This window comes from Monopterus albus, unplaced genomic scaffold (assembly GCF_001952655.1).
Source record: "Monopterus albus unplaced genomic scaffold, M_albus_1.0 scaffold59.1, whole genome shotgun sequence".
Lineage (NCBI taxonomy): Eukaryota > Metazoa > Chordata > Actinopteri > Synbranchiformes > Synbranchidae > Monopterus > Monopterus albus.
Window position 1 is genome coordinate 1,307,783 of NW_018127939.1, and position 20,203 is coordinate 1,327,985.

General features: G+C 39.5%; 3 protein-coding genes across 8 annotated transcripts in view; 1 reads left to right on the forward strand and 2 right to left on the reverse strand.

Annotated features, from left to right (window-relative positions):
* Positions 1-12,091, reverse strand: part of bicd1a (bicaudal D homolog 1a) — a 27,017-nt gene extending 14,926 nt beyond the window's left edge. For 5 of the 6 annotated variants that reach the window (XM_020603009.1, XM_020603013.1, XM_020603011.1 and 2 more), the window contains exon 1: positions 11,599-12,091. In XM_020603009.1, coding sequence (XP_020458665.1) covers positions 11,599-11,814 — 216 coding nt within the window. In that variant the 5' untranslated portion in view covers positions 11,815-12,091. The remainder of the gene's footprint in view (positions 1-11,598) is intronic. The other variant, XM_020603007.1, reaches the window with a different exon arrangement.
* Positions 12,092-13,482: 1,391 nt separating this feature from the next.
* On the reverse strand, positions 13,483-16,211 carry LOC109961840 (intestine-specific homeobox-like). The gene is made up of 5 exons (XM_020602998.1): positions 15,852-16,211; positions 15,660-15,716; positions 15,378-15,526; positions 14,387-14,500; positions 13,483-14,205 (listed from the first exon to the last, which is right to left on the reverse strand). Exons 1-5 carry the CDS (start codon positions 16,069-16,071, stop codon positions 14,080-14,082), a joined length of 666 nt encoding a protein of 221 aa, XP_020458654.1. The 5' UTR covers positions 16,072-16,211; the 3' UTR covers positions 13,483-14,079.
* A 2,808-nt stretch (positions 16,212-19,019) lies between these two features.
* slc23a4 (solute carrier family 23 member 4) overlaps positions 19,020-20,203 on the forward strand; it is a 14,660-nt gene continuing 13,476 nt past the window's right edge. Inside the window, 1 exon segment of the mRNA XM_020602994.1 lies at positions 19,020-19,091. Coding sequence (XP_020458650.1) covers positions 19,050-19,091 — 42 coding nt within the window. The 5' untranslated portion in view covers positions 19,020-19,049.

Sequence of the window (20,203 nt, forward strand, 5' to 3'; positions counted from 1 at the left end):
ACCAAACTAGTGCAGTAATAAATGCACAAATGCTCAGCAGCCTGCATGGGCCAACAACATTTTTGCCAAAGAGAAATATAGAGGTATATAGAGTTACTTCATACAAGGTTGAGGAAATTTCATGATGTGTATCTGCACATTTCCAGGGTTTTCCCTGCCAGAGAAAGGCTTAGGCGCAGCACCTAAGTGTTGTTGCAGAGCACCTCAGGCCAACATATCAGAATTAATCTACACTAGAAACAACATGAATAATTCTATGACCTTTCTTTCACAAATATTTTAAGGATAATGGGCAAAAAAGAAAAGAAAAACACCTAAAGCAACTCTAAATTTCTTCCCGGCAATTTCAAACTCCCCAGTCACCACCCCCTTTCCGAACTACACCTAAGCTCTCTGAAAACCTACGGGAAACCCTGTACAGCTGCTGCTTTACTGGTTCAATAAATACTATGATCCTTCAGTTTCTCAGCAGGTCAGCAGAGACAGTGGATCAATAGTACCTTGTCTGAAAAATATTTTATGCTTTACAATTGTCACATGAAACTGTAAACAATAAAGCACATTTAGCTTTTATTACAGTCTTTAGGATGGGTTGCTGGAGTTATTTGATCAAACTGACCCTGCAGTCTAAATCATACAGGAGCCGTGTATTTCGGATAAGGTGCATTAATTATTCACACAGTCTTCCCAATCCCACCATGGCATAATAACAACAATTTGTCTGTTTGGAATGAATCATTTATAAAGGAACAAGTATCTATGGTTTGGAGAAGATGAGTCTTTTCTTCCCACCACACAAGTCATTTTTCATTCTACTATTTACTTTTGATTCATTATTTACCACATTAGGTAAGCAACATGTAGTATACTGTTAGACAGGGGGAATTTATTACTGTGAGGCACTGGCATAAAGAGAAAGGCTTGTCTTTTGGATGTTCGACCATATGATAGTAAGTTGTGAGGTCAAACTACTGTGCTGAAGCTGGTGGCTAGTTGTGTGTCAGTGAAGGAGATAAATTGATTTACCAGCAAAGAGAATAATGTTCATAATGAAACAATAAAATTGTTGACAGGTTTCCATTCTGTCTATAAATTCACAATTCATTTACATGCTGTAAATCAGGCAAATAGAGCACTATTCATTCACAAAGCCACTGATTCCCCCATTGGACATGTTTAATCAAACTCAATGGAACGATTTGTTTTCCCTTTGAATCACAAATGTTACAATTATCATATGAATAAGAGCTAGCAATAACCAATCAGAACCATCTGTAAATGCACCAAGCATTTAGCCATTCAATCACAAAAACGCTCTGTAATGACTAAAAACCACCAATGAAAAAAATGCTGTATTATAATTCTCTCATTTTCCCTCTCAGTCTCCCTCTGTATCTCTTTTACTGCTCACCCTCTTTCACACCCTCCCTGCCCTCTCTCTCTCCCCATGAGGCACAGTGTGATTATAGTGAATGATTATGTGGGAGGGCCTCTGCAAACAGCTGGTTAATTCTAAAGAGTTACAGAATGAGCTTGCATCCTCACCTCAGATGAAAGGCTGCCAGCGTCCAAGCAGACCTCACTGCGGCATCTGAGCCCTACAAGAGGACGAGTGAAAAATCTGGCCTCACAGGGCCCCACTGTTGGACTTCTAGTAACGTGACATCCAAGGCCAAAGCAAAGATTGACCTGTTAGGTATTTTTAGTCAGATAGCTATTGGTTAGGTACTTGTTGTATTAGAAATGTTTTTAGTGTAGACAGGATGTCTAGCTGAGGCTGTTAAATGCTTACTCATTTCCGTGAGTTACTCCAGGTTGTTTATGTTCAAGGATAACTAGATAGAAAGTGGCTACTGTATGATATGTTCAGCTGTAATCTTAATCATAATATCTTCCTAGGCTTAATGTCCGGACATGTCCCTGAATGTCCTGTATGTTCTTAGCTACACACCACTTAATCAACACTCACACACATTGATTCTCTTCATGTTTTGACTACTGCTACGGTCAGCTGTAAAGCTGGCATATCAGGTGACGCCACGGTTTGACGTGCCTGTGTAGAATGGGGTTAGCCCAAACCAGATATAATGTACAGGCCTGTTGGGTTCAGGGTCTTTCATTCTTCATCTGCCTGCGCGCAGTATTGGAGGTGGAAGATACCTGAGCGTGTGCTGTAATTTTACCTGTGATCCTTTGAATACACCAGCATGATTTTTAAGATACTTGGACCATCTCGTCTCTCTGAGTTCCTGGTATAGAAGAACCGGAGGAAAGGGAACTAAAATATATTCCTTTCAGACCGAAGAAATCAAACTGTGTTAATAGAGTGCACCAAGGCTAAAGTATATATATGTTACTTTAACCTTTACTGTACTGTGTGTGTCCTTAGACTTTTCAAACAGAGGTATTGTTTGAAAATGTTTGGTACTGATGTTAAAACAACCTTTTCCAGTCACTTAGTTTGAAAGAGATAGATAGGGTTTTCTACAAAACTGTTTCTTGGCCCACAGTCTGTAGTTACTTTGAGGAGGTATCTGCACCCAGCCAAGAAATAGTCTGGCACATAACCCCATTTTTTTTTTAACATGTTAATTCCTGAGGCAAATGTTGATATTTTTGAACAAAGCCAGGCTAGCTGTTTCTGTCCCAGCTTCAGGCAGGGTGACAGTAGCTACCCATCCAGAGTAGTAAGCTACGGTGGGTCCTGGATGTGTAAGGAGAAGCAGATGGTTTCATAATAACCCTCCATCGTGGGATGAGCTGTGCTCCATCTGTCTGCTGCTCCTCCAGTGAGTGACACCGATGACTGAGGCTCAGTGTTTACACATAAAGGAGCACAGTGCTCCGGCCCTCCTGTTGCTGCTGCACCGTATAGCTTCTGGTGGACTAAAAATAGCATTGAGACAGCCCTGTATTTTTCAGACTAATTACAAGAATAGCACTGACACTATGCTATATCATTATAGTGATGGATCACCAGTGCTCATGCCTCTGTGGTCTAATTGGCAAACACAAAACAGTTATTTAATCCAGAAAATGTGAAGAAGGCTGTGAAATATTAAAGTTTAATACCACATCCTAAGGATGGTGTTAAAATGGAGTCACTGGTTGACAGCCTGTTCAATTTTGTGTAATGAAAACCCCATAATGCATTCATCCTTGAGGCTCCTAGACCTTCTGTGCCTCAGTGGATGGAGTCCAGACAATAGAGCCCCGTTCTAAAGATATTCATCCCTGAGGACATAGAAAAAGGAGCAGATAGAGAAAACAAACCAAATGCTGCAGTGCAAAGAAAGGAGTATGTATGTGTAACCCTTTCCTGTCTGTTGCAGCCCCTAATGAGGAGTCAGGGGAGGGCCTGTGAGTGTGTGATCCTGTATGTCTGTGCACATACAGCCAGAGTCCGCTTTTACACACAGGAGGGAGAAAAAGTGTGAACTATTTCGACAATAGCAAATAATCTCTGCCAAACCTTTATGATTAAAGGGATGTGCCAAGTCTACGGATGAACATAGACAAGTATATTTATAGACAGTAAGATAGAGCTAGCTAGCTCAAAGAGCAAAGCATAGAGGTAAATGTACATGGTAGAAGCTGGATTTGTAACTTCAAACCGTGCAGACATACAGCATGGCCCCAGGCACGAGTTACATCCATCAACCTCTTTTTAAAGATTAATTTATGTTCTGATTAAAGGAGATTCTTATTAAATGATCTGCATTATCTAATATTGTAATAAGGACAGTGACACTTGGACTACCCTTAATTAATTGTTAATCAATTGATAATTGTTAATCATCATCATACAGCTGGAAATTAATGGATGGATAAAATGATAAAGAGAATAAGTAAGAACAAGGTTTTAACCCAATTATTCTTCAGAAAGGAACAAGATGAGAAAAGTACCATGTTTGTAGAGGACAGCTTTGTGTCTTGGTCACAAAGTGATTTAAATATCAACCAAAACGCAGCTTGCTGAACCTCAATCTCTTCTGCTACAGTGCTTTGATAAGTTAGGGGGAAGCAGGAATCAGGGCATTAGTCAACTCAAAATTCTTGACATAGACATACACACAGACACACACACACAGACTCAGGCACACACACACAGCTGAGTCCAGCCCAGATGGTCGATCTAGATGAGCAAGTCAGGGATTTCAGTACCACAGACAGAGACATGCAGACTGCTGTGAGAGGCCATACAATTGTCAGCACCATGTGTGTGTGCACGTGTGTGTGTGCATATGAGAGAGTTGGATCAGACGGATGCATGCATGGCCTCATTTGTTTACTGTAGTCATTCACTTGTTTGACGATCATTTGGAAATCAGGCCACAGCAGGAGTGTCTGAGACCAAGGCCAAGCCAAATAATCCATTTGTAGGAAAAAATGAACACACAAAAAGGAAAGGAAATATTACTGTCTCTATCAAGAGAAGAATGTGCTAAAACTGCATTGTGTTAAGGCGATACTAATATTTACTTGTTTGTATTATTGGTAATTTCAGTTTTACTGTTGCACTTGGTCTGAATAAGAACAGATATACTGTATGTCTTAAAAACCTACTGTAGCCAATTAGAATTGCCTGTTCACAAAGATGGGTAACAAATCAAACACAGCAGAAGCCAGTATGTGCAGACTAAATCTCAAGCTGAGAGACAACCTTAATGACATCATAATGACCTCATCAGGGTTATTTTGTTTTCAAACTAAAGTTAAGTGAAGTTTAATACATACAATTCATTTTTGGTTTTGTATGCTTAAGCAGCTCTGACGTACTCAAAGCCACACCCACAATGAGTCATCCAAGTAGGTTTATGAGAAACATTGTCCCGGTATATTTCACCCTTTAACAAGGACATAGAAGTGTCCCCATGTGCTTCTCAGTCACAGGGAAAAATGCCAAGTCAAGAGCTCTGTCATCTATATAAACACACGAGCACATTTCCACAAGGAAAGCTGGGGTAGGGGAAGCTGGGTAATCACAGCCCAGCAAAAATAGAGGTCAGTCACACTAACAAATGAATGAATAGAACAAAATATTTAAAGTAATGACATCATTAAAAAATACATTTGAAACAACTACATGTACACAAAAATTACAGTACATAAACATCACTAAAAAAAAAATCTAATTGGAAGCCACAGTACAGGAATTCCTTTGCACGAGTGTGTTTAAACCACTACAGAATCAACAGGTACGTTAATGACTATGCTGCATGCCCAGACACTCTCTACTGCACCATTTAAATCCTTTTTACCCAGTTGGTAGAAACCTCTTCTATTTATGAGTTACTGCTGAGCCGGAGCAATATCAGTGTTTTAAGGAGGGAGAATTCAAATTGCCCTGCTGTCTCTGCCTCCTGGCTGAAATGCTATTTGGTGCACTGAGGCCTATTATTTCTCTGATAACAAAACACTATTATACTGAGATTTATGGAAAAAATCTGTAATAAAGGATATTAGCTGAAAAACACCTTAATGTGCTTAAAATTCACACCACAACAAGAAACCCACATCTGTGGCTTTCTCACCAACACGTGAGGAGGAAAGGTCTGCCAGAGGACAAGCTGTGTTTACTTAAAAGAATAGTGCTGTTAAGGTGATTCAATTTGATTCACGTCTGCTCGTGATAAGAAAGATGCCGATCACTTTATGTGTGTTCAATCTGCATCTGACTGATGGACACTGAATTGATAAACAGAGAGGCAGCTTTGTTCACTAGATCCCAAATGACTCTTTTCTCTTCACATCCGTCCTCACTTTCTCATTTCCTCTGTAACTTCTGTAGTTTTTTTAAAAATCAGCTTATTGTCTACAATCACAAAGAACATACAATTTCATCAATAAAATGGTAACATAATAATGGTAAAAAACAAAAGGTAGATGGTAAACTCTGAGCAGAGCAAGCACACAGGAGGAAAGTCTGTTAGAGGGCTAACAAATCACAAAAAGCAGGTGCGACTGTGCTGTGTGCAACCTTCTCTCTGCTCGGTAATGTGACCTCAAGGAGATCATGAGCAAGTCGGCCACAAAAACACATTACCTACCCTTTAGACCGCTCCAGCTCACAAACACATATTCAAAAATATACATGACTACAGGCACGCTTGTACATGCACTTCAGTGGCATTGACTCCCGGACTCCTGCCATTCACTGGAGTACAAGAACTGTCAGGCTGAAATGGAAAAAGGAAAAGCAGTGAGTAGGAAGAAGGCGAGGAGGCTTTAATTCAGAGTGTCTTCTGAGTGTCTCAGCACAAACAGAGAGACAGAAAGAAAGTGGATATTTATGTCTGAAACTGCACGTTTGTAACCTGTGAATGTGTGTGTGTGATGCTGCAATAAGGTGAAGCTGTGGATCCTGTATATTTTCTCCCTCAGTGTACAACCTGCTAAACACAGTAATTCAAAAAAGGCAAGTTCATAACTGAAGACACAGAATAAACAAGAACAAGTGAAAGACTGCCATGATCATACTCCCTTACGTCTAACATAACGATTCCTAATTCCTGCTCCTAATCCCTCAAAGGGCAAATTATTCCTAATATTGTATTCCTTATTGTCCAGAAGCCTTTAAGTGGTTTCTGCCTCCATCATAATCCTAAACAACAGCAGACCATTTGCATTATGATCTGTAAGTACTGAATGTCTTTGGTCATTTGAGTGTTCAGGAACTTGCCTGGGAGAAAGAAGAATCGTAGTGCTAATGTAAGCGGTGAGGAGATCGACCCCATCTGTCTCCTCTTTCCTGCACACCGCCTCTCTCCCTCCCTTCCTACAGTGCTTTATCCATTTGTTTTACTATGTGGTAGAAATGGCACGAGACAAGGAACCTAACATTAACAAAAAAAAAGTACAATTTGGGTGGAACGTGAGATCAGAGGAGTGCACTGGGACTAACGAGGATGGCACTGGTGTTTGAAAGTTCACAGACTGACTGGTAGTCTTTGTCGGTGCAAGCACACACACACCCATTGTGGCACAGAGGAAAGAGAGAGACAGAGCAGTAGGAGACAGAATAAACAAATAACATTGTCTCCTCTCACTGTAGTGGGTGTTTCCTGATAAAGATGACTCAACCCACACAGACTAATACAAACTACAATGGAGAGGCTGTGCACGGTGTCCCTTTTGGCCGCTGGGTGACTCAGTGCTTTTGTGCAGTCACCACAGAGCCTCCATGCCAAGCCTGCAGACCTGCTTCAACTGCTGCTGAAACAGGCTACTCACAAGGTGATGTCACCCCCGGTTAAACCTTTATCAGGCACAAGCAATTACTTTTTTTTGTATTTGTGTAAATGGCAATAAAATCTAGCATTTTTTTAGCCTTTTATTTGAACAAAAGCAGGTCCACAACAATATAGATATAAGTCCTTCCTTTTGACATCACCTCTCCTGTGATGGAGCATAGGGTTAATTAAATGGGTTAACCAGAGGATGATTTAATACCTGCCTAGTCTGTACAGGATAAACGCGCCAGGGACAGATCCTCTGACCCTGATTCTGCCACACACCCATTATAACTGCATGTTTGGGTGTGCACATGCTCATGCATGCCAATGTGGATGTGCACTGTAACTGTGATGAGGCAGGATCTTCAGGTGATCATGGTTGTTCCTGCTCTACATCGTTGCTGGACATAACAGCCTCTGGTCATCTGGACAGAAGACTTCTCTCCCCTCTGCATGCACAGATGATAGGCTTGACAGAAGACTGTAGCTGAAATGAAATTACTCTGTCTATTCAATGATACTTTAAAGTACTGACTTAGAAAAAATGTTTTTAATTCATGTGAACAATGACTAAAATTACAGATAAATGCAGACGGTACCAGCACAGTTCTTAAATTCACACAAATAAGACGTCTGGGTTGTAAATAAAAAACTTTTCCATGTTAGATGACAGGCTGCTTTTTCACTATGCTTTTAGTGTTTGCAGCACACACAGCTAAAGTAGACGACCAATCAATACAGCAGCCTGCAGGCAGGGGAGTCCTGTTCCCTGTTACGAACCACTGTACTTCACTGCAGCAAAAATGAGCTTTCGGAAAAACAGAATCTATGCAGGTCTGGGCAGGCCGGAAGGGTTTCTGCAGAGAGAACAGCTTCATCAAGTCCACTCATGTGAAGATCATGAGATTTCAAACACTGGGACAAAAAAAACTATGGGCTCAAACACGACATCCACAACCAACCCTATAACACCACATTTGCTACACATACTGAGACGAGAGAGAGAGAGAGAAAAGAAAAACCATTTGCACATGTGGGCAAAGTGATCCTGAGCTACAAAGACAAATGACTTTTCCTTTAGGTCCCGGCAAACAAACTACCCCCATATGAAACACCAGAGGCCACACAAGGCCAGAGGGGCCCTTATCTATACAGTCAGCTGCCTCCCTGAGCCTGTGGCTGGGATCATGGGTCAGCACCAAACCTGCCTCATATAATTTATTCTCATCAGCCTGGCATACCTTCCTCCCTGAAAATCTATTTTAAACTGAACTAACAATACCATAAGGTGTTGATGGCTAAAGCATTGTAACAGACAACACTGGAGTTACACATTAAGTGACTTAAGAGTTGCTGAAACAAATTTGGCGAGGAGTGGGTGCCAAAATGCTCTCATTTCTTACATAAGCTTTGCAAGTGACTTTAGCTCAGACATGATAGACAGAACACAAACTGTGCATAATTCCCACTTCTCGTCAGGGGGTGGGAGAGGGGAGGGTGGGGGAGCCACGGGAAATGAGGAGGGGGTGAGAGGGATCCATCTGAGGTATTGATTCAGGCCCTCTGTTTATGTTTACTGCCCTCCATGAATTTGAAAGAGGAGCAAAGGGGAGAAAACTCTAATGCATCCTTTCTCCTCAGTCAGGACAGATAGATTTACAACCACAGCTGCCCTCATGCCTGATTGTCCCTGAATTGAAGGCCAGGTCAAACACACCAGAGAGAAAATTTTAGGCAAAATTCTTACTTAGTTTTGGAAGAATGGTAGAAGAATGATTGATAAAAATAGGTGTTAGTTGTGGCCGAAACTGTTAAGATGTTCCAATCATCATGGGTTGCTGTTTGCCATTTCTTTATGTTTGGCTATAACCTGATAGAAATCACAGCCAGGTACAGGCACATGTGCATGTCCCTATGTGAGTGCAGCAGAAGCAGAGCTGTAGTCAGTGGTTCTGCCACCAGCTGGGACCTGGACTCAGAGCCAAGGAGCAGAGCATGTGGGTCACATGTGTGACAGCAGAACATACACAAACACAGCAGGAACACACATGCACGGCTGGCCTGCTTTCACGTACACACCTGCAGACACACTCTACTGAACATCTATATCACTGATTATAGAAAATAAGCCACTATCATTTTTAAGTGTGACCCAGCAGCCTGCTGTCAGCTTTGATGATATATAACTAGCAAACTAACAAAACACTCTCGTTGAAAGCTTTTGAAAACTGGATGAAATAGAAGGCGCAGTCTAATCTAAAACAAAAAAGGATGGTGAGACTGTGTACTAGAATTTTGGTCTTTGATTTTTCTGTTGGAATCACCAACAGTTCTGAGTTACTCAGGCAACTCAGGCCCTGAAGCAAATCCAATTTCCATTTGCAGCTTCCCTGCTCTTTTACAATGTGCCTCTCCTGAGTATGGAGAGAGCAGATTGATGTTATTGCAGTGGCGGGTTTGCAATCTGCCATGTGGACTCTTATTCTTAGAACTGTGTGACAGTCAGATAAGAGCCAGGAAGTGTTTTTCTATGGAAGTAATGACTCCAGTCCAAGGCAGACAGGCAGGCAGACAGGTGGGGAAGCACATAACACAAAGGATGCAGATGGGAACAGATAACAGATCAAAACAAAGAGCAAAGAGCACTGTTGCAGCACCTTTTACTGAGTTATAGCTGATATTATTTCTGAGTGATGACTTCTCTCCTAATGTACATGGGCGATGTCTTTTATCTTTCTGCTTCTTTCTCTTCTCTGTCCTATCACATTCTCCCCCTTCACCCTCCACATCGTCCATAATCTAATAATAATAAGTGTGAAATATCAGCTGGCCAGCTGCTGGCTGTATCGGGCTGTCTCTTCATCTTAACTTGCTGCTGTGAGCTGCACAAAGATCATTCTGATTTGGCATGCGAGTTAAAACAACATGTTCATCTAGTCAATCACTGGAATAAAAGGGTATGAGGAAGGAAGCGGGAGATGTAACCACACATGCATCATGTAACATGGCAAGTGCTGAAAGTCAAACTGTGCAAAGAACGCCGACTGATGGAGTCCATGTTTACATCTGTGACATGACTATGTTTTTAATGTTCTTTAAGCCCAATGAAACACCATGAATGTTTAGTTTAGTTATTGAATTTATTATATTTAAAGATCAAGAAAATCATGAAATCCTTACATCTGAGGACCTGGAGCCAATAAATATTAGGTATTGACTGAAAATTTGTGATAAATCACTTATAAAAAGTTGCAGATTAACGTCCTTTGCAGCTCTAATATGTTGTATACATTAAAGATGACACTGTAAATAATTCTGAAATGATGAGGCTCTGTGTTGGCAGCATAGAGCAAATACCCCTTGTCTCTCTCTCACACACACATGCAAAAATATAGCATTCAGCTCCCCACTTTCCTGGCCCTTTGGCTGTAAGTGACCTTGAGCTGCGAAGCCCCGTCAGCATTTACCTCTTGTTGCTTATATGTGCATGCATTAATGACTGAAAGAGCCAGCATTCTCTCTTTAGGCTGGATCCCAAAGCACTTTTCTCTAGTTACATTTCTGAATGTGGATTTCTGATAACTGTCAACTCCAAATAGCAATACATTGGTTTGGAAAATGAATTCATGTGTGTGTAATCTAAGAGCATGTGCATCTCCCTACTCAGCTTTGCTGTCCTTTTATCCTCCCACATTTTTTATGGAAATCCTTAGCTTGGCATTAGATCAATAGGCAATTGAGCCACTTCACAAACTGTAGGGAAGAACCCTGCAGATCCAATTACTAGTGCAATTCTTAAAAAAAAAAACAACAACTTGGCAACACAGCAAAAGGCTCAAAGTCCCAACAGAGTCGCTTGAAAGTAATGAGTGGTGCCATGTGCACACAGGGGAGGAACCTGAGAACAATGAGATATATTGCTGTGGGAGGTGGAGTAGTGTATATTGTATTCCTGCAGAATCCTGAGCTTGCACTAAAGATGTTCTGATTGGCTGTTTGCTTTAGATTAAATAATGATGAAAATAAGATGAAACACACATGTTTAAGAACAAACATTTTATACAGCCCTCATTTGGAGGAGTTTCAATTACACTTAAGTGATGTTAAACAACTGTTCATTTTGTTGAGGCCCCTGGAGACCACATAACGAGCCCCGCTGGTCCCCACTCCCCACCCTTGCTCTGCTCTGGATGGCACAGTGGTCAACAAAAACTGTAGATACAGATACCGAGATGAACGCAAAAAACAAGATATCACTGATGTGGACCCCTGCTGGGCTGATGCAGCAGATCCCTCACACCTGACTGCAGTGCTTTTGCGCCTTGCCACTGTGTTAAAAAGCAATGGACCCGCGTCCACCTACCTCCTGCAATTGGTCTAATTCCTTCCTGAGAGTCTCTTGCTCGGCCTCCAGATCTGCATACTTCTGCTTCAGCGCCTGGTTCTCCTCCAGGACGACCAGACCGCACTCAGCAGCGCTGATCTTCTCCCTGTTCGCCTCGGCCAGTTCCTGGGTAAGCCGCTCTACCTCGGCTCGGTACTGATCCACCGATTCCCCGCAACCTCCATCGGCGGCCATCACCCCTCTTTCTGTCTGTCTCCCGTGTCCACCGCTTGGGAGAGAGCCACCGGGGCGGGCGGAGGCTGGGAGATGCTAAATATCCTCCGCCCTCTCCCTGGAGCCAGTGCAAGCAGGCAGTGAGAATATGGAATAAGGATAAGAACCTTTATATTTACCTCCACAGTATAGTCAAGAGAACCTAACTGCAGATAAAGCGCATTACCTCAACCATAAGTAGCGACAGATGAAGCGCTGCACATTAAACTCAGATCAGTGTTATCTTTGACACTCAGGAACACAGAGCATCATTTCTGCTCATTCATGCGTGAAACACCGCCACCTGTCGGTCACTTTAAGGCATAGCGCCTAATCCCTCTATCTATTGGAATGACTACTAGGGCTATTTTATTGTACTAATAGGTGCAATACACACATGCAAATTTCCACTAGGAATCAAACAACAGAGAGTAAATCTGAGGTTTAAACTACGAATGGGGGTAACAACATGACAAACAACATTGGAAATATTCCCTATATAAATAAAAGGGATGTACAGATCAGCAAAGAAATAAGAATTTGACAGCAGATATTTGGATGTTATATAGCAAGAAAATCACAAAACACTGTTAAAGACCAGTGAGAGAATATGCACAATGGAACCAAATTGATAACATCCACTGTTAATGCTACCGTTGTGCTTTTCTTGCTATGACAGGTCCCCCTACATGCTGGGAAGTAGGTATTTTAAACCCGTCTTTTATCTAAAACAGGGTGTTTTATTATGACACATTTGGATGAACAATTTAAGTTTTTTCTAACAAATTCTGTTCCTTAAAAGTTCAAGTGTATGAGTTTAATTTGTTTGATATTTTATAAATATATGAATATCAAGGTGGATCACTGGAGTTCGGTAGTGAAGATATTTACATGCCCCTGTGCAGTATGCTATGTCCATTTAAGTTCTGTTCTTTTTATCTTGTTTACCTTTTCCATTGTGTAAATGCTTTTGGGAAAATATCATAGGTTGTAAGTTGAGCTAGAAAAATGTACATTATATAACAATGTGCTGATAAAATGAATTGATTGAAGGTAAAACTATATGAAATAATCAAACAGTTAAACACAAAAAACAACCTTTATGGCTAAAAAAAAAACATGGTCAAGATTTTTTGTTTGATGCCCTTCACCATCTAATTTCTCATCAGCAGCCAGGAATGCAGTTTATCTTATAGCCAAGACAGGCAATAAAAGAACATATGAGTGGGGTGAAAAGTTTACGCGCACTCTGCAGCTTGTTAAATATAATCACTTATGGTGCTGTCAAGGCAGTTATGGTAAAGCTAATTCATCTTTTTTAGAATTGCAATTTTTTTGAAAAATGGTCTGCGTTGCACTTCTTGGAAAGAATGGGATGTGAGCGGTTGATGTCAAAAGACTATTATTGTCGCAAAACATGAATGTCTCAATGTCTTTATAACTGGGAAGCATGTGAAATACATAACTTGTAATTATTTACATATTTTAAATTTATAGTAATTATGTATAACCTTCTATTTCCCCTTTGATCCTACTGTTGTCTAAATTGCTCAACTGACCTCCCAGCAACCCAGATTTACAAGACCAAATTAAGATAAGGACAGGTTGTCAAAAAGTCAAACAGTTGAACTGTTTATGGCCGTGCTGTATCTTATCCCCAAACCTTGAACTAAATGCAGGACATGTCTACAAAGTTATCACAAGAACTTTTATTACAAAGAAAGCCAAGTGAATGCTCTCAGTGGGCAGCCAGAGGATTCATTTTAAATGTCAGCTTTACACAAAAAGTTCAGTTGGTAACATGCTAATTTCAGGCGGCCAACACAAATTTCCACTTTGGTGGAAAATAGTTTTATTCTATTCTTCTACACATTTTAACAATTGCTGATAAATCTTCATATAAAAAATATAAAATTTAAAGATTATAGTTGAGACTAGTTTTGTACATCATGATCTTTGTATCTCACATCATTAAAACAAAAATTTTAAGAGTATAGTATCATCACCAAAACCACAATCAGCACGTTTTTTTTTTTTTACTTTTAAATTACATGACTGAACATCCCTAATGCTACTCGATCACAAATGTTTCCTTTTACTTTTGTGTTTACGATGATTATATTTTTTACACTGTAATTTTTAGGATGTATTTTTGACCCTGTGGACCCCAGGAAAACTAGCAGCCACTGTAGTGGAAGCTAATGGGGATCTAGAGAAATAAACTCATTTGTAAGAATAATGAAGACGCTATCTTTCTGTCCCCAGTGGGTTGATCAGTGTGGCTGGTGTTGATGTTGCTCTCAGGAACAACCTTGAATGAGTGAATTTAGGCAAGCAGCATGGCAGCCAGCACGTTGCTTGCAGCTGGGGCTTCTGAAAGAGTAGACAGAGTGCTTACAGATTAGAAATGATCTCCAAGAAACAACAAAGAGGGCACTTCTGTAACCTGTGATAATCCCACAGAATGATCGCTTTTGGATAGATAATTTCTGTAGTCAGTCCTTTTTTTGCATTTGCATTTGCATTATGATTACAGAATGCTCATTAGTGTTACCTCATAATAAAGCGGCTGATGAGTAGCTAACTGTATGTGCTGTCTAGTCATCAGCTCTATGTCCTTCAGTGTTTCGGCCTTCCTCCATTTGGCTCTGCGGTTCTGGAACCAAATCTAAAAGACACAAGATGAAAATGTATTTAATGAAAATAATCTTATTAATATGCAGTAAAGAAACACCCAGTACTATCTCCTATCAAAAACAAATCATCCTATACACTAATTCATACACAAAATTCAGTTTGGGACAATTCTTCACTGTCGCATTACTGGGTTAACCTTACCCAGTATCAGTGGGCTGTTCTGGCACATTCTGTTATTCTTTATATTTCTGGTGGCTTATATACCCCAAACTAAAACTTTAGACACAACAACCTCAAGTTTGACCTTAAGCCTGCCATAAACTTACTGTTAGTCGTAGAAAACAATGTGCATGTGACATGTCCCACCCATATTTTACTTTAGGTAACTAACATAACAGTAACATAACACTGGGTCATAACTCTAATGTTCTATCCATGTGTACCTGCTAAAAACAACTAATTATTGCACAGATGCTTCTTTAGTATGATCTATATTTTGTTTGAGAACAATCACTTAAGCATTAGCAACCCAAAACTCTTGTTACAAATTAGAAAGAAATGTCAGCAAAATGTAATCAGTTGCACTGTGTTGCTAGTTTGTTGATGAAATGAAACTTAAGTTAAAAAAGAATTAAAATTGTGATCTGCCAATGTGCTTCTGTTGTGCATATGAGTATTTTAGTAGCTTTCATTGATAATTATTGCCACATTATAATATTCTGAGTATTGCAACACATCAACTATAAATCATTATTGCCGTTATTGAAAATCGCTGCGATGGCCCTTAGTAATACCACACACACACAAAGTCACACATTTGTGTATACACACTGGCAAAAGTTTTTAAACAGTAAATATGACAAACTCGAACCACCGGTTAACTAGATGATGAGCTGTGTGTGCCCTACCTGTATTCGGCCCTCAGTGAGGTGCAGGCAAGAGGCTAACTCGTCTCTGATGTTGACGTCTGGATACTGAGTCTGCTGAAAGACTTTCTCCAGCTCTTGCACTTGGAACGGCGTGAAAGTGACCCTGGTTTGCCTCTTTTTTCTCTGACCTATAAGCAAAAGATTGTCACTGTCATCTTCATCATCAGCCTCATTTAAACATACAGCTAAGCATGCAGATCAGTATCATAGTGAGCAGTTCTTAGTCCACCTTCCTCTTTAAATGTATAGTTTTATACTGACTTATGCAGGGTGTGGTGGCTGTTGGAGACTCCTTAAGTAGTCGATTTTGCTGGGTTTCTATGGACAGAGAGAAAGTCTCAACATTTTTAGTATGTGTGTTTGTACTATTTTTTGTAATCAAATTTCAGTAACCATAATGCACTAATTTCTATCAGAAGAGCTTCAAAATAAGAGTAAAAAAAAAAAACATACCTGCAGATAAACACTCGTTTGACACTCCAGTGTTCTCCTTTATTACAGACCGGTTGTGATGAACTTTTTTCTCTCTTCTGGCACATGTGGGCCTCCTCAGTATCTCTTCGATTGAATGGGATAATTTTTTACTTGACTGAGACTCCCTCTCTTGATCCATGCAGGAGTCTTTCCCTGTATCTCCTCTGTTCCACATTTCCACTAATTTAGCTCCTGCCATCAGCACTCGTCATCAGATACAGCCTTTTAGCATAGATAATGTATCTTTTGTGCTTTTTGTCAATTCTTCTCTTATGCTCAAACTAAAAATCCTGCTGTTCTCTAACTTCTTTTCCTCGGAGGGGAGGGCAGTAAAGTTGTCCTCCCTCTCCTGTCTGCCTATGTGTGACTTGCATCACATGGCCATCATTGGGGAGGAGCGACAGACAGGATTTACCAGAATATTTCTAGGAAAACCCAGTAACCAACATCCATAACATCCATTCATAGCAACATTTTTCCCTGTGTCTCTGAGGAGCTGTTATTTATGGTGTGTTCATTGTAAATATGTGAACTTATAGTCCTGATATTATTATCTGCCCCCATCTCTCTTTCACACACACACACACACACACACCCACACACACACACACACACACACTTTAGTAGAACTCAGTTGTTACATTTGCTCTGAGGTTTTATTACCTTTATTTTAACAAACATGAGTATAAAATCTTGCATTGCGAGACCAGGCTCAAACAAAACTTGGTTCTCTAGCTTGTTTAACATCCTGGACAACATTCAGCCATAAAAGATATGCAAATTATTACTTCTCTTTTTTTATCACCTGATTTATTGGTAGGATAACCTTTATCACCTTGGCTTCAGTATGGCCTCTCACACTGTAGTTCACCTCTCAAGCACACTGGGAGCACAAGCTTGACTCCTTGTGGTGAGTGGGAGATAATGCCTCATACACTCAGTACGTCGCCATCTAGTGGCTGTGGCTCTTCAGTGAAAGGAGAACATGGATAAACGTGTGCTTGTGTGTGCACAAAATTCCCCACACTTAAGATGTTAACCTGTATATGGTGCTAAAAATAAACATTTTAAGAATAAGAATAAACCTTCCTAACTGATGAATGTGGAAAATGACTATACCCTAATATACTCTGAGAGCCAAAACATTTAGACTCAGGCGGTTTTTATAAATGATTGAAGAGTCTCCCAGGCTACTTCTCCTCCTCCACCTCTGACAATAGAGTTAATAAATTCATTGTTTTTGAATGATATTCAACAGTTTTGTGTCATTTTGCTGTTACAGTGATACAATATATTTTAAAAACATTTCTAGTGCCTACTTAAACCTGATCAGTTTCTCTGCATTGCAAAAGAGTTTTGTCCATTATAGAAGTTAATCCTTACCCACTGACACTAGTAGCACATTTAAACACGTCCCTCCTGCTGATTATTAAAGTGACACACAGCCAACTTATCTTGGTATAACACTTTCTTGTTATGACAACATAGTTTACTGCGTTAGCTGTTATTGAAACAAATAAGTTATGTTGTATTAATATAATATGAAACAAGTAAATAATGTGATATGAAATAATCTTAGGATTAAAAAAGCTGTTTTTGAAATATATATATATGTATCATGCATAAAGTAGAAGCTCTAAACAAAAACTACCATTTGATAATGACAACTATGACAAAATGTTTTACAATTTTTGACAAAAAGTAAAATCTCAACAATAATGTGAAAGGATGGATGAACGGACATGAAGTAACCGTGTTATTCCTACGTCTCATTCAACGACAATAGGTGTGGATCTACAAACTGTAACTCAGTTCAATTCAGGTTTATTTGTCTCAAGGCACAACATATTAAGGTCCAGCAAGCTCTTGGCGACAGTGGGGAGGAAAAACTCCCTTTAACGGGAGAAACCTTGGACAGACCCCGGCTCTTGGTGGGCGGCCTTCTGCCTCGACCAGTTGGGCTGAGTGGATAGAGGAGAGAGTGAAGAAGAAAAGCAACAAGACATGTGATTAGTGCTGGGTATAAAACGTTTTTGGCATTGATCAAATTACTTCAATACCATCGAGTACAGAAAAATGCTTCTCTACATTTTTATTTATTGTTTACAAAACCTAAGATTATAGTAAACAGATTTACTTTCATGGTATGAAACTTCTTTGAGTCCACAAGAAAACCAAGGAATAGAAAAATAAAACTAATGATTAGAAAAAAAGTTGATGCTGACATGACTGTATCTAGGAATAAATAATTAAAGTCTTGCTTTTGATTAGTTTTATTATTAACAGTTTACATTTTCTTGCTTTTGGTGCTTCAGTGTGAATCCTTGATCTTGAAAAATTGAATAAGAAAAAATGCAGTTTACCAGTCCTGTGACAGGCAATGTGAAAATACACCCACATACAGATCCCAACCGTGTGTGACTGTTTCCTCTGCTGTAGTACTTCCTAATTTAGTAGATATGGGCTGCTATCAATCAGATTTGGACTAAGAATCTATTTTAATCTAATATCTAGTACAGTAAATCAGGAAATGAAGTTAACATTTACTGACCATTTACCAGTCAGTAACAGATTTGTACCACGTGATGGCAGCATAATAGTCTCGGAGGTTTGCTCTCCCAAAGCAAATATTTGGTGTTAAAATTAAAAGGGCTTTAAGCTGGAAAGGGCAAGACACAACTGAGCTATGCCCTAAAGACTGGATTTTAATCACTGGCTGAAGAATTTTGCCTTTACTGAAACAACAAGTAATTGATAAATCAGCACAAACAACTGCCTTAAAGAATCTGCTTTCTGATGTAGGGACAACTATGCACCACTCTGACATTAAAAGACAACAAAGAGAATATGATTGAGAGAAAGAGAGAGAGAAAAATATCGCACCCTGTCTCCTGACCTCCAGAAGCTAGTTGGTCAGCTGCTGTTACCGTTGTAATTGGATTCACATGAGCTGCTGGTGGGACTTGTTTCAAACAACAAGCACAGCAGTCTCATGTCTGAAGCTCCTTCCTACCACACTGCCCACCACAACCCACCCCACCCCACCAGTACTCCAAGCTCGTTCCCTTTTCTACCAGACACCTCTCTCCCCATGTTCCCTCCCCTCTGACTAATGGGGTTTTCACTTTGTTGTTTTGCTCAGAAAATCACCACCTGTGCCTTTTGGCTAAAGCTGCCATGGTTCCAGACAAGGAAGATCTAGACAGCTATGCATTTGCTGTGAGTATAACGTTTACTTAATTTTCTCCAAAAATAATTTGCATACTTTACTTATTTGTGAAGCTATTCATGATGATAGTAAAATATAAAATACGTAATTTAACCACTTTGTTGATTATCACATTCCAGCATTTCTACCTGGATAAAATTCTATAAAAACTCAGGGATTTACTTTAAAATTGGCTGAAAGTGAACACAATTTAGTTGTATGTATACTTGATCCTTGATCACTAAACTGGATGATACATGACTTTGTTTTTAGTACCACAGTGAGAACTACATGGTACTGGCAGTTAATATTTGATCAGATCAATGTGCAAGCAAAGTATGGTCATGGATACATATGAATGTATGTGTTTACATTCCAGCCCCTCTATGCGTAAAACCACACTAGTGTAAAGATAAGTGACAGTGTTTAGTCATTCAAAATATTTACTATGACCAAAAGCAATTACATTATATCTGATCTTCTGTAAAATAAATAGAAAGACCAACCAACTTTTTAAGGAAAGGATTCTTACTTTGAAACTTAGAAGCAACAATTAATCATAGTATTGAAAATCAGTTACCCATCTGTCTGTGGCTTTCGATTTTAGTCCAGTGAGTAAGTAGTTACTATAATTAAATTACAAAATAAATGTAACTGTAATCACTTAGTTACTAAGAAAAAATATGTAATTGCAGTTACTAATCAAAATGTAGGTGGTTGCAAAAAGATTTGATTTGATTTATTTTTTCAAACATGTAAAAAACAGTTGATATGACAACACACATAATTTTACACATAATCCAATATCAATTTGCTTATACCTAGTACATGCTTGAATGGAGTAGGAAGAAGTCAGACTTATCCAGTCCTACCCCATGACATCATCTTACCATCATTGGTTTGCAAGCAGTAAATGATTCACTTCTACCCACACACATATTATACTAAAAAAAGAATATAACAGTGTTAACATTCTTACATCACACAAGTAATATACTAAAGAATTATTAGAAAATGTACACCACACCCACAATTGTCCATGTAATTAATCATTAAACCTGTTTTTGCATATATCTTGATTGACACATACCTTTATATTTATGTTTAAACTCGTCAATTCTAT